This window comes from Cygnus olor, chromosome 3, assembly GCF_009769625.2.
Source record: "Cygnus olor isolate bCygOlo1 chromosome 3, bCygOlo1.pri.v2, whole genome shotgun sequence".
NCBI classification, from domain to species: domain Eukaryota; kingdom Metazoa; phylum Chordata; class Aves; order Anseriformes; family Anatidae; genus Cygnus; species Cygnus olor.
The window spans coordinates 26085654-26101130 of NC_049171.1; the positions used below are offsets into that span (position 1 = coordinate 26085654).

Genomic DNA, 15477 nt, shown 5'->3' on the forward strand with positions numbered 1-15477 from the left:
ACCTATTAAAACCACCTATTCAAAATGTAAACACTTATGAAGAAACATACTTAAAGATTATTATTACCTAAAATGCAACTGCTAGTATTACTTCAAATATAAGAAATAAATATTTAGTGGAAATATAGACATATAAACATTCTAGATTTATTACCAATTTACATATTTTACTGTTTTAGAATCTTACTTTTCTTCACATATTTTGATTTCTGAAGGAGTTTAAAGAAAGCCAGTGAAAGTATACTGGAAAATATGTATTAAAATGATCATGATGTGAAGACAGTTACAGACCCCTGGAAGCCTTTCCCCTTAGTAAGAGAAGATAAGAATGTGAACATTTGAACTGCATAATGCTACTTATTTTAAATTGTGATTAAATCATGACAGTCCTTGCTACATGATCGCTATTCTGACAAGGATAGCCATTGACAATGTCAGCAGAGGGGCACACAAGTGTTTCTGGTGGTCATGGTTTAAAGTTTGTTGAATGCAAGCTTCAGTGGATCAGAAAATTCCACAGGCAGATGCAGCTTACTGAAGCTGCTGCTCTGACAGCCCTTCAAATATGAAATTTCAGGAACCGTGTACTCAGTGTCCAGCATATGCAGCAGCCAGTTCTAAAGGCAACTGCAAGCCACATCCCACTCCCTGCCATGATGCTGAATCATAGAATTTGGCTCAGTTTGGATGGGACCTTAAAGATCACCTATTTCTGCCTCCCTGCCATGGGCAGGTACACCACCCACTAGATCAGGTTGCTCAGGCCTCGTCCAACCTGGTCTTGAACACCTCCAGGGATGGGGTATCCACAATGTTGGATGCTATGAAAAAAGTAGTAGCATTACAGGACAGATACTCAGAAGGATAAAAATCAAGTCCAAAACCTGTTCAAAGTCTTTGAAATCCCTTCTCTAATACTCATGATGCATGTATATTACATAAAATTCTTCATAACATGACACAACAAAAAAAAATTAGACTATGTCTGTAAAGTAACAGTCTCCCTGATGAGTTATCACTGAATTATCACTGACAACTTGGATTGCCGTTTTATCAAAAATAAATAAAAATAAAAAATGAATTGTTGCTGTTTTCTACAAATGGAGAGCATGTGTTATCACAGAGATTTGAATATGTGTCAATCACAGCTAACAGTTCATACATCCTAAAAGCAGACAGACATGCTGTAGTCACACAGATGCCTGACTTTGTATAAGTTGCAAAATAATGTTGAAGGAGAGTTTTACTAGAGTCAGGTGGTAGCAGAGGCATAGACAACAATAGATAAACTTGCATTACAATGGAATCATAAATAATAAATGGTACTATAGGCCTCTGTTGTTAGTAAGATCCCAAGACTGCTGGTCACTTCAGCAAAAAATTAAAAATGTATTTTCAGGGCATGGTGTATACATTACCTTTTTCTATTTCCCTAAATGCTTCCCTTGGCTAACAAGCAGCATTTCTCCATTAACCAAGTTGATTTGCAGCCAACTCACTTTCATCCATATCCCTATCTTGGTCAAAGTCTGGAAAAGCTATTATACTTTGCCATCTGGGTTGGATGAAAAGGATACAGAGAACTGAGATCAACAGCACACTGATGACACTGGAGCCAAAACCTCCCACACTTTCCTTTACTATTATTTATGGTAATAGTATTATGGTGTGTATGGTGTTTTACAGGCAAGACTGAAGACAGAATTCCAGAAGGCTGAAAGAGTGGTGTTTTTCCACACACATTGAAAAAGCAGAGGCATGATCATCCCTACAAGACCAACATGTGAAAGTAATTTGCCCTTATAATGCTTCGGGATATCAATGGAGAAAAAATGAATACTGTGACAAGCCAGCCCATCCACCCTATCAGATATGCTCTTTGAATACCTCATTGTCAATAAAAGTGAATTATACATAGATCCTTAAGAACTCAAGTAAAAAGTTGGAAGCAAATCAACTATCCTCAATTATTATTGTCATCAAAATCACCTTCTGTGTCCAAAGCCAATGCCTAAAAGATCAAGGAAATTTTTAATTCAAGTACAGCTGGCCCACCTCTACTTTTTCCGTAGCTCTCTCCCCAAAAGGCACTGATAAAAATGGCAGTAGTTTAATGGTTATTTACTTAGCCATGGTTGGTAACTCGTACTTCAGGAGAATTTGAAATTTATAAAGCCGTTTAGAAAAATAACATCTGTTATGTGTTATCTGTAAAGTGTTACCATAATAATTTCCCAATAGTAGGAAGGAAATTATAGTATCTTGAATGCTACACCATTCTGAATGTTATAAAAATGTTCCATTTTTGCAACAGAATCAGTAAAATGTAAGCATATTTTTAAAATATCAATTTCTGCCCATTTAACTGATAACAATTAAAGATACTGAAAAATTTCCTTATTTAAAATTCAGAAAAAGACAGAGACACTTCCTTACTTTTAAATAAACATTTTAATATTTTATCAATTTTATAAGCTCATTACAAAGTACACATATTATAATGGTATGTCACAGTAAAAATAGACATATTTGAGGCTTCCTCTGAACTTGTTAAATTTCTGCTTTGTTTCATGAAATAACGCAGTAAGATTTTAACATGTTCTAAATCATGTAACCCTGAAAATAGGGGAGCAGAAGAGACTGGACTGGTACAGGAGAAACTATGACAAAGAGAAAAACAGAACGGGATCATATCCCTTCAGACTATTTTGAAAGAATAATGGTTGTCATGGCTGTAAAACTGATAACAAGACCAGTAGGTTAGTGTTAAATAAGTGTAAAAACTTTTTAAAATATATTGTGTCATCATTAGCTGTACTTTCTTTTTGCTACGACACATAATCTTGACCAAAGGATTGTTCTAAACTCTGATGATAAGATAATAATAATTAGGGTAAAAATGGCAATCCAGCAGTACCACTCACTAAGCCCAAAATGTCCTCGCATGTCCTTAGTGGTATAAATGAATTGGAACTTAAGACATGTGAGCAAGATATCTACACACTGATGCCTACAGGTGTGCTACGAATCTTAATAAATTTAATTAACATGTACTGTCTTAAGGTTCCTGAAACACAGCATGTAGGACACAACCTGTGGCCTGTTTGAGGAGGTGGAGTACAAGTAAGATATTACAGAGCATCAAGGAAGCATGGCCAGCTGAGGCAACCCATTTCTCAGTACTGTCAGCAATGGCCAAAAGAATATGACATAACAGCTGAGCAGTAAGGGCCCAATTCAGTTGGTTAATTGCATACACCAATTGAGATGCATCCCACTTGACTTCCAGCTGCAACTACGGAGGGCATGGGTCTCCCCTAAATCCTGTTCGATATCTGTCAAACCTCTGAGCTATCTCAGTTACCCCGAGGCAGCTCAAACAGCAGTAGACAACTATGCTTAGGCAACTGAATAAAAAAAAAAATGATAGGGAGACATGAGACAATTCTCAGTCACCAGTAGATTCCTCTCCATGTAGCCAACAACCAGCTGGCTTAGTAGCTAGACTTTCCATCTTCTTCATACCATTCAGGCAAAAGGGTCAAGCAGCTTGCCTATCCTCTCTCTTGTCTTTCCCAATAAATTCTTCATGTAAGCTGTTTTGCTTTATATGAAGCCAACATATAGTTCAACTCCAATTATGTTTCCAAGCTTTTAAAAATTCAGCTGTGATCAGCTATGGATTCAGTTAAATCTTCCTCCTAATCCCAGTGTTCCACATGATGTACCTTCATCACTTAGCTTGTTCCCCCATTTCTCACATACTAACACCTCTATTTAATCTCATCTTAACTACTTGCATTAAAAGTAAACCCTAAAGCCACATACAGTTCCTTTCCAGATGCTGCTGTTGAATTATTTCCCTATGGGTTTCACCTAACATTCCACCAATGTCCTCTGGCGCTTCAGTCCACATCTCATGCATTCAGAGCCTTTAAACTTTTTTTTTCCAAGAAACTCATAAACTAACACCTTTATTCCCATACAAAACAGCTAACATCTGTGGACAAAAAAAAAAAAAAAAAAAAAAAAACAAACAGCCAGAGAAGAAACGTCTACCCAGCATACCCAGCACAGCTTTTCACCGATGCAACATTTAGCAAGTTTTGCTTGTAATAATTTTTTTTTTTTTTGTCTTAAGATCTGTTGAGGAGCACTCTTTTAAGTATATTTAATCCAAATAATAAATTCAAATGAAACATAACAATCAGAGTAAATTTCATTCATTTACACTAAACCACAAGATCAATCTGTTTAACAAGGGAATTATCTTTAATAAGAAATAGTATTAGCTACAGCAATGTTCTGACAGAAAGTATAATTACCTTATCACCTGCAGCTTCTTCTTCACATTCTAGTTTTGTTCCAAATAACGATCAAAGTCTTCACTGTCTATTATGCTTAACCCAGTGAAAGTCTGGAACGTTGGTTACTTGCAACTCTAAAACCCTATGTTTAAAAAAGCAACTCTTAAAATTATCCCTGAAAGCACTGTCCTGAAATATAAATCATGCATTTATCAGTTTTCTGACTCCTCTGGAGTGAGAGATTGATTAAAAGATCAGAAAGTCAGAAAAATAAAGTCCGTATCTGATTCATAAACTCATATTTAATAAACTCTTTGTTCATTACAACTTACATCCCTACCAACCCATTAGAAAGTTTAAAAAAAAACATTTATCTCAACTCCACCACTTAGTTTTCAAGTTTGCACACCGCTTTGACATTTCTGCCCCAGGAGGTCTATACAAGTGTAAACCACTAATACAGCAGCCATAAAATATTTCTCCTTTGCTGAAAAGCTAAAATGCTGCATTAGCTTTACTGGTATTTATCACAGTTTGAAAGCCTGATTTTGATCATGGAGCTATAGGTTTCATATTACATGCTCTTATCTCAGAAATTCCAAATCAGCCAATAAAGCAACTTTTCTAAGAGTTCAATATCCTGCTGAGTTCTTCCATGTGATAGAAGATAGATGGCTTAGATAGCCAAAGGGAACCTTCCCCTATGAATTTGTGTCTGGCAGCTTTTCTTTCTCATTCTTAAAAATAGTATTTTTCTGTTCCAGTATTTTCCGAAGATCAGTTAGTTGATGAGCCTTACTTTTCACAAATAATTGAGTGTGTGGTCCTTGATTGTGTAGTGAGTGCATCAAGGTCCACATATGCATTGTGATGTGTACTAGCACATGTTGTGGTACACATTCCCCAGCAAGTTCACAATACCACACACCATCTTTAATATACATTTTCTTTTTCATACTTCATGTATCTTTTTAAATATACATGTGGGGAAAAAGAAGAATGTTAAAGCAAATAGTTCATCTTTGTTAAATGAATGAGGGAGCTAAACAATAGAAGAGAATTCAACACAGCCTGAAGTATTAAATAACTACTTCTCTGAAGTCCCCCACAGTTTCTTTTAACATAACTCCTTCCACATTTGACACACATCAAAGGATATCAATAACCTTCAATTCCTAAAATTTCAGAGAATCATCGCCTTAGTTAAATACCTCAAATATTTATGCTGCGAAAGTGCAGAGGGTGACAAAAACTTATTTCAGCTTTATCTCTGGACACTACCTACACTGCACTGGTTTCTCCCTGCATGATATTCACATGGAAACTGCAATTCAAGCACACACTTTCATAAACAAGTCAATCTTTCATTCCAGATGCTGCAACCTTCTTACTCTGAAACAAAAAAAGCATTAAAACTGAGAGCAAATAAATATAACTGCATTCCACCTTTAAGCCAACTCTAAGGGAGAAAAAACAATTTGTTGATCCAAGCCACCAAAGAGACTACTGTTACTACTATTTATTAGTCACCTCATCAAACATTTCAAAGATTCAAAATCTGATTAGTTAGGAACAGTGAATATTTTGCTCTAGAAAAGCTTCTATGACCAACTGGTCGTTCTTATAAGTAGTCCGATAAGGCAACTTTTGAGATTTTCTTACCCAAACTAGAGTAACTATGAAACGAGAAGAGACACAACTTGTAAATTAAAGTGTTACTAAGATTAAAACCTGAGCTAATGATAACATTCCCATTTATTTCAGTAGGAAATAAATTTGAATCTACTTGAGCTTAGGCAAGTCACTTAGACTCATCCCCAGCCAAGGCAAGTAGAAAATGAATTAAGAAGAATGATCTCAAGTTGTATGAATTCTAGAATGATGACTTGACACATGGGGTGTCTGAAATTAATCTCTCTCCTTGAGCTGGCAAGTGAGGAAATGAATATCACTGTGCCCATATGTAGTCTTTGACGAAGGTGGAGGTGGGACAAGTCAAAAACAGGATCTCACCAAAAAACAGATGTAGGGGCTGAGTAGAAATTTCCTGTGTATTTTTTTAATTCCCAAATTTGTAGTGCAAGATCTGTAAAATCCTTTACAACATTTCCAGCTACATTATGAAGTTCTAAACCCACATAATAATCCCCATACAGCATAAATCTGTATCAACTAAAAGGTTTCTGTTATCTTTCCACTATTCACGATCCAATGGCACAAAGAAAAAAAAAGTCAGTGACCCCACTTGGGTCAAACCTACCCTTTATTATCATCCTTTTAATGTCTAACATCCTGTTTGGCACCTTTAGAAAACTGACTACTTAGCCTTTTCAGATTTTGCACTCTTTACCCACCAATATTCTTGAGCTGCTATACCACAGCATGAAGAATATCTGGCTGAAAAAAAAAATCGAGATGAGTCTACCAACTCTGTCTTCTAAAGGAGAAATTCCTCTTGACTTCAAAGGAAATTTTGGAAAGAATTCAGCAATGAACTCTCTCTACTCCTGTTAAATGCAGTGGGAATGTGTTGTGTTTTTTATTTACTACCTTCAGTATCAGCATGTGTCAGATGTTATTTACCATCTCAAAAGTCATCAACAAATGATATAGCATTCTGATATGTACTTTATAGTTGATAATTTAACTCTAAATTGCTCTCTATTTTTAGTAATCATTTTTACTTTATTCTCGTATTTATATTTATTGCTTGAATAGCATTGTATGCTTTGCATCTTATCACCATTAAGCAAGTAAATGATGCTTGGGAATGCATGGGAATGTGCAACAAAAGAAAAAAGTCTCATTCTTGGGATGTATTAGTCAAGAAAAAGATCTATCTACTGAGTTCTGTATTGACAAGGTCTCTATATGTACAGGAATCTGCAGGGCTGGAATTTCAAAGTCTTTTAGTGATCAGTTATTCAAAGTACAGGAAAGACAATGTTAAGTCAGAATACTTTGGAAGTTCTATATGAAAACACAGAAAGAGGTAAGAACAGTGGGTAAAAGCACAGAGAGAGAAGAACAAAAAAGAATGCAAGATATTTGCCCCTTGCAATTAAAATGCCTTCCCTATATTGAATTCTTTAAGTATCTTTAAAAGATGTCATCCTTCTAAAAAATCAGGCAACAAGAATTCTGTAATATAAAGGTCAGGACCTCTAGTTTCGTTTTTCACACTTGAAAATACACTTGCTATGCAATTTTCAATGTATTGAAACAACCTGAAAGGAAATTACGATCTATTTATTGTATACTGTATTTGTCATAATGTTTGCAGTATCTTTGACAGAAAATTTTTGTAATTCTTAAACTAAACAGGCTAAATAAAAAATTAAAATAACCTAAGTGGTTATTTAAGAAGAACCTGCAAATGTGAATTTGTTCCTGGAATACATAATTGCATGGAGATAAAAGAACACAAAATGTAGTATGTTTCAAATCAGTCAGTTGGAGGCGTAGCTTAAAGATTCAAATAAAACAGACATGCCTTTTATGCAGGTAGCATAATACCAGACACCTCATTTTTTATGCTGTAATTTCAATCAAGAATCAACTGTTGAACACAAAATGTAGTAAAGACAAATACACATAAGCTTGTTGAATGGCCTGTAGTTTTCATCACATTATTCTTGAATTACTTTAAAAGTAAATTTGAGAGGTTTCTACCATATGGTTAAAAACATGATTGTATATTGCAAAATCCAAACTACCACATTAAAACTGCAAAAGTAAGACAATTCCATCTACCTCTTGATCCAACACTGTGAGGCAGTGTGGAGATGAGAGAATGTTCCATCCCTGGAGGTGTTCAAGGCCAGGCTTTGGATGAGGCTTTGAGCAATCTGGTGGGAGGTGTCCCTGCCCATGGCAGGGGGGTTGGAACTGGGTGATCTTTAAGGTCCCTTCCAACCCAAACCATTCTATGATTCTATGATCTGAATCATAGAATCAGTGTGTTTTAGGTCTGGGTCACTAAAAATAATTTGGTAATTAAAAATAATTGTGACCTAGGCACTGAAACACAAGATAGGTATGTAATTTAGAGGACCTCAGCTTTTGTCCATTGTTATACGTATTTATACGTTTGGTGCAAAGAGTTTATGTTCCTCTGGAGTTATAAAACTGACAATAATGTACACTGTGCTTTCCAGTGATAACTTACTGAACTATTAATAATTCTGTGTATTGCATCCTACATAACAGCCTAAATCTGTGAAAAAAATCCTACAGGATCACATAGTCCACATCAGCATCATTTAGATAGATTTATGCCTCCTAGAGTCACAACCACATCCAGCAGAGCAACAGACTAGAGATTTATTTTTCACTCATTTTTGCTTTGCATTTAGTAGATACAGGCAGCTCTCACCAAAGCAGATAAATCCTAATATACTCCTAATATACCACACCTTTCAGTACACCTAGCCAGTTGCACATTAAAACACAACTGTCCCATAGAAAGATGCCTATTACTTAGCTATATTTAGCCATTACCCTCTTGCAGAGTAGAATAGGATGCACTGTTTCAAAGTGACAGAAGATGAATATTCACACTGAAGTTGACATTCTGACCTTAACTAATCCTATTTTTCCAAAGTACTGTAAGCCATGTTATGTAATAAAAAAATGGACTTGTAATTGCTTCTATTTCAAAAATCATTTAAATGTTTGTTCCTATAGTCCTTGTTATATAAGCTTTAAACTCTCTTGGGAATCCACTCACTTTTGCTACTATGGACGTCACATCATTGCTGTCGTGGCTGTGATGTGTAAACCACACAGCTGTCCACACATTAACTTTACGGGCAGCATATGCGTGTAAGTATGACTTGGATGACCTAAAAGAGGATTGTTTTCCTGTATATGTGAATAATTTTGTATAAATTGCAGCAGCACTGAATTAGATACAGACTACGGAGAGGATGGTCAGACAGTGGAACAGGCTCTCCAGGGTAGCAGCACGTCACTGAGCCTGAACAAGAAGCATTTGGACAACACTCTCAGACACATGGTCTGATTTTTTGGGTGGTCCTCTGGGGACCAAGGAGTTGGACTTGATGATTCTTGTGGGTCCCTTCCAACTTAGATATTCTATGACTCTATATAACCCTATTTCTATGCCTACATTATAAAGGTCATTCACCCTGTTACTTTGGTAAGAAAGTTATTACAGTATGCCCCTACTTGATTCTTTAGCTTTTAAGAATTTCTTAAGAATTTTGACTCTGTATTTAATATGCAGGCAAAGTATGCATTTGTGTGTGTGGCAGCATATTCCTCTACTTTAAGCAGCTCTTCCCTCTTGTCTCCCTGCCTGCCCATCCCCTAGGTGTTAACAGTAGATATCAAACAAACCAAAGTCATTTAGCATTGCATCTGCATTTTCCTGACCATTCCATTGGTGCAAGACCTGAGCTGCTCCAGCTGGAAGCCAGTTTCTTCATCATGACTAACCAAAATTGAACAAGCCTCAGAAACAGTCTTCTGCAATGGCATTAACATTGCCCTGTTTGATTGGAAATACCTTATCTGATATATCCTAGGATTTCATTTGTTTTTTTAACAGCTGTATTGCATTGGCAGCTCACAGTCCTCCCATGATGTGTTAGTATTCCATGCCTCTTCTCTTCAGTCATTTCTAACTGATAATCTCATGGTTTATAGTTAAAAGCAGAAGTTTGTGTTATTAGTCTCAAAATATCTAAACATTTTGTAGTCCTGAATTTCATCCCAGTCTTTTACACCACTTCTTCAGCCATCCAGTTCTTCCCTGCTGTGTCCTTATGCTGTTTCCTCAGCATATTCCCAATGCATTAAAATTCCATTTTAACCTATGTTAAAATAAAACATTACATCTGTAGGATGAGACCAACATTGGTTCTCTCAGAGCATTTCTCCTTCTTGCCAGAAGGCTTCCACTAAGGTAGAGGGCAACCAGCAGCAGCAGATCAACAGCCACCAGCCTTCCTCCCTGCTGTTCAGCCCAAGCTTTTTGTACAAAAGAGAACACAAAGCACATTACAAATTCCATTCAAGCGCCACGAGTCACTGCCAGTAACAATCTTGGTCACTGTGGAAATATCCATAATACTGCAACAAAATCCACTGCCACCTCATTTCTAAGTAGATCCTTGACCATTTTTGCAGTTCTGATATAAATACATGTGTTTAACAAACTCCCATGTAGCAGAGTATTCCTGAAGTTGCTTAAAAGCGTTCTCAACAGTGTTAGCAGCTATCACTGCTCTTAGTAAAACTTACCTATTAACAAAACATTTACACCGTAACACTAAGAAAATGAACCAAAACTATGATTCTCTTGTATAAAATGTATGATAGCATTTTTTTCTGAAGAAAACAAGATTAAGAAATGAAGAACATGGAATAATGTAAAGCAACAAGAATGTGGTGTCCCATTGACTAAGTCAAATGTGTGATAGTTTATCTACGCAATATGGAATATTTTAAATATAAGTGAAACGGATGATAGCAAATTACATTAACAGATATTGGTAAATTCTACTTACTGTCTATCTAGCCTTTAGCCCAATTACCTTTTTCTTTTCACTTTTCCTTTTCAATAACTTTGCTCTCCAAGCAACCCTATGCTTTAAAGTGAAATATAGTTGTAAAAATACTACAAAATTACCATCTGAATGAAACAGAAAAATTAAGGGAAAACAAAGACTAAGGTATCCCACTACTCACTCTAGGACTTACTACTTCACCTCAGATACTGCTCCAGGTGATTTAAAAGACCTTTACAAATTAGTCAGAAGAGTATATAACCAAATTTATACGTATTTTTTACTTTGTGTTTAAAGAAAAATCCTGAAAAACTCCTGAAAATTTTAAACATAAAAAAAAAACAACTCTGTATTTTCATCTGACATGAAAGCACTAACTTTCTCCTTGGAAACTGTTCTTACATCTTCTCCTATTTTATTTCTTGGTGTACCCACATAATTGTGATTACAAATCTGTCTCACATACACTGAACAAAATTAAAAAAAAAAAAAACTCTTTCTAGATGTCAATTCAGCTACTATAGTTTCTGCATCACATAAAGAACATCTTTTTTCTTGAACAGGATTACTACAGAATGCACTCAAGCATGAAGAAAACTTTTACACTTTGTTTCAGTGAAACAATCCATGTGAGAAAAAATGGAAATTTTTTCATGTAAGGTAAAGAAAATTACCAAATTTACCTAATAAAAATCAAACGAAGATGATACAGAAGCAAATATTTGAACATTAATAGTAACCAACTTGACAGGGGGCTCAGTAGACTGTGCACGTTGTAGTCACATCAATGTGCTCAAGGAGGATGAGGAGCTAATTCTCACGTTTGCTACCATTCACTTGAGGAAGACATTTTTCTGGTTCTTCAGAGGAAGAAAAATGGTGATGAGAATGAAAGAAAACATAGTCTCTAAACAGCACTGCAGAAATGAAACAGAATTTACAGGTATCCATTAAAATAAAGAAATCAACCATTTTTTCTTGATCTATGATCTTCTGGGAAGATACTAATGCTTGTTTTTTATTTCAAACCCCTAATTTTTTACAATAATCCTAAACTGTTCATGTGTTTTGTTTGACAGGGGGCAAAGACTGATGCAATGAAGTAGCAAATCAGGATATTTTGAAGGAACTTTTTCAAAATGTTCTCATCTTTTGAAAGAAAATGATGCACCAAAATGTAGCAAGGGCACATAAAGAGGATTGTGCTTTGTTTCATGCCAAATATATATATATATATATATCTTTCATTCTGTTTTGTTGTTAGAAGAAAACATTTTTCCACTTATACAGAAACAGTTGGAAGGATTATGTCTAAAGTTTTCCCCAAAATTCACTGCTGGATAGACACTATACTCATGGAATTGTAATAGCTGGAAGTTGTATGGAGCTTACCTACGTAAAGTTCTGTGCTCACAACAGTATTTTCTATGGCTTGGCAAAGCTTCTAGCTACATCTCCCATAAGCATTGCTTTGGGTATTCCACATGAGCAGCTTTGAGATATCAACCCTAGATCATCTGAAGCAAAATTATAATGCAGTGTTACTAGCTTTCATGTCACTGAGAACACTTTATTTTGCATGATCTTCCCACCTCTGAAGTTATGTTGCTACCTAGTATTTTCATGTCAGTTCCAGATGGTGGACAAAAATTGAAGATGTGCTCTTGGTATATCTGAAGCATATGGAAAACAGAAGAAAGATGTAATGAACAACAAATGCATTTTACATGATTTTTAAAGCAATTTTGTTCTAGGTCTGGCTCGTGCTTTTTATTGTTTGGATTAGTTACTGATTACTGGGGTTAGACTTGGAATGAACGATCAGGCACAATATGCTTTATCAATACATGGGTTGCTATAGCAAAGACAATGTCATGTTCAAAATTTCCTACTTTGAGTACTTTGTATTGACATCTCCCCTCAACATCTTTCTAGATTTATCCAGCCTCTTCCACTACAGGTAGCTTTCCCCTTCCTTCATTTCTTCCCTTCCAAAGCTGTGATGAGCAGAGTCATGCCCTATGGCGTTTGTTTGGCCAGCTGCCTAGGTGTCTCCTCATCCCATGTCCTTTTCCACCCCCCAGTACCTCCACCACTCCCCACACCTACTCAGAGGTGACGTAGGATGATGAGCCCCTACCTCTACTCTCCCTCCACAAGCCCACCACTACCAGGAGCTCAGTGGGCCACGAGAGGGTAAAATTGTTCCAGACGCGTTGGCGGCTCCAGCTCCGCACCCTTTTGGCAGCAGCCCTGCAGACCCCAAGGTCAGTGCAGGAGGAGGGCTGGAGGTGCTCCAGCAGAGGGGCCCCCCTTCACTATGGGGCACGCTTTAAAGGCCCAGGGGTGCAGGCAGCAGCTCGGGGGCTCTGCAGGATGCTCAACTTGACTCGAGCTTGAGAAACACGAGCTCAGGGCAGCAGTGACCATAGCGCGGCTCGCCGACATCTTGGTCACCCTACAATGTCACAGCTGCTCCGCTGGTCCCACAGGGGGTTATAACGGGGGGGGGGCAGAGGGGGGGGCACACACGAGTGGCTTTCTATTTAACGCTTCCTCACCCCTATCCCCGTCTCCCCCAGCGAGTCGCTGCGACCCCCGCCCGGCCGGCCACTGCGGCCGCTCCCCTGCCTCCCCCTGGCGGCCGCCGCGCCGCCCCCGGCCGCCCCCCTCCCACCCTTTCACCCACCCCCAGGCTCGGGGCGGTACCTGCCCGGGCTGCGGCGGGGGGACCGGCTCCCCGATCCACGGCTGCTCCTTGAAGAGGTGCTGGTAGCTGAGGCAGTGCTTCAGCGCCGACGGCACCGTGCCCATGGCGGGGCGGCCGGCCGCAAGGTCAACCGCAGCCGGCTGCGGCCCGGCCCCGAGCAGCGGCGCCTGCGAATGGCGGAGGGCGGGAGCCCGCACCCCCGCCGCGCCCCCACCCGCGGCCGCTGCGGCAACCGCCGCCTCTACCGGCCGCCAGCCGCCACCCTCGGCCTCTCCTCACCTGAGGAGCTCGGCTGGCGCCGCGGCTGCCCGGCGTTGCGGGGAGGGAACCGCTGAGGAGACTTGGGGACCCCGCGGGGGAGGCTGCGGGGAGCAAGTGTGGGGGCACCCGATCCCCCCGGGAGTGCGCGCAGCCTGAGGAAATGGAGCCCAGCCTGGGCTCTGCCTGCTTTCCGCAGGGCCAAGGAAAGGAACAGGGCTGCTGGGAGGGATCGTGGGGCTGTGCAAGGCGTTTGGGATAAAACGTGGCCCTCCCAGGATAAAACCTGGACCCTCACTCGGTCGCGGGTCAGCAGGTCTTCGTCGAGGCTTTCTGTGCACGGTGGTTTGGGTGGCAGAAACTCGGAGCGAACGCAATACTGTTCACGTTTTAACATGTCTCAGAAGCAGCAGGTTGTATTTTGTCATCTTCAGCACTCAGTGTGTCAGCCAACTTTCCAGGCTACTCTCAAGTGAAACACCGTATGCACTGGAAGTTGTTTCTGGATTGATTCATTTTCTGGGGTATCAGTGAGTTCTTGATTTCACCAAACCTTTCCGTCTGTCATTTTCTGCAAGATTACCAGATTTACAGCCAAGTCCCTGTTTCCATCCTTTACTGAGAGGCATGATGCACTTGAAGCACTGCCTTTTGTAGCTGTATTGCATTCCGAGCTTGCTCGTCTGCACATCAAAACCCTTCCCTGTTTTTGTTCCCATTGTAAACCAAACCTGGATAGCATTTGAAGGGCTGGGAAGTTTTTGTCCTTCAAGCATCATCATAGCTCTAAAGAAATGAAATATTTAAAATACAATTTTTAAATGTATTTTGAAATGGCACTAGTGGGCATCTCTAGTATAATTTCAAATCTGGCCACAGGAAAGTGACGAGGTGTTTCTCTACTGATTGAGATCTGACGTAGTTACTCTCTTTTCTCTCTTCTTCTGGAAAAAAAAAAATGTGTCTTCAGAATTCTTATATTTTCACAGTCCAAAATTCCACTAATTACCCATTACGTGGTGACTCTGGGTCTTGTTACCTGTAAAGCTGGGGATAAAATATACCGTAAAATATGGCCATAAAATCAATTCTTTTTCTTTTGTGTCCCTGTGACAGACAGTTGATTTATGGTGTGGTAGGTGTGAATAGGAAAACATTGTATCGATGTAAATTTTTTTTCATTGTCTATGCATTTCTTGGCAACTTGGAAATAGGATGAAAAGTGCAGTCATGTGAGGAAGGAGTACGCTTGTGTCTCCAACCTACCTGACCCTGCCTCTTCTCAAGATACTCCAGTACTGAAATCAAACTTCTTATTCCCTTTAATCATCTTTCTCACAAATGCCGCTGAAATTAGCATCATGATAAGACTCATTATAAGCAAGTCATACTTAGCCATCAAACTGCTACCTTCTCCAAATTAAATCCCTCTCATATCCCTGCTCCTTTGTCTGTCCCTGCTGGTATTAGCATAACCAAACATACTGCAAGATTTGAATGTTGTTCTTGTAGGGCTTAAGCCTTCAATGTGCTCTGCCATGCTAAGTCCCCTGTCAACATTTTCTGACACAAATCTGCTTTAAGACTCAGATTGCCACCAAGTATGCTGAAAAGGAGCACCTTTAGCTGAAATCCCAGTGTTGTTGAGCAGAGAAGGAAAATATAACAG

At 38.8% G+C, this 15477-nt stretch overlaps 1 protein-coding gene across 4 annotated transcripts in view; it reads right to left on the reverse strand.

Annotated features, from left to right (window-relative positions):
- The window catches only part of HMGCLL1 (3-hydroxymethyl-3-methylglutaryl-CoA lyase like 1), an 84303-nt gene extending 70230 nt beyond the window's left edge, over positions 1 to 14073 (reverse strand). For 2 of the 4 annotated variants that reach the window (XM_040552747.1, XM_040552748.1), the window contains exon 1: positions 13550 to 13737. In XM_040552747.1, the coding sequence (XP_040408681.1) occupies positions 13550 to 13654 (105 nt within the window). In that variant the 5' untranslated portion in view covers positions 13655 to 13737. Of the gene's footprint in view, positions 1 to 12232; positions 12398 to 13549; positions 13738 to 13829 lie in introns of those variants that run through there. The other 2 variants (XM_040552750.1, XM_040552749.1) reach the window with 2 other exon arrangements.
- Between the last annotated feature and the right edge of the window lie 1404 nt (positions 14074 to 15477).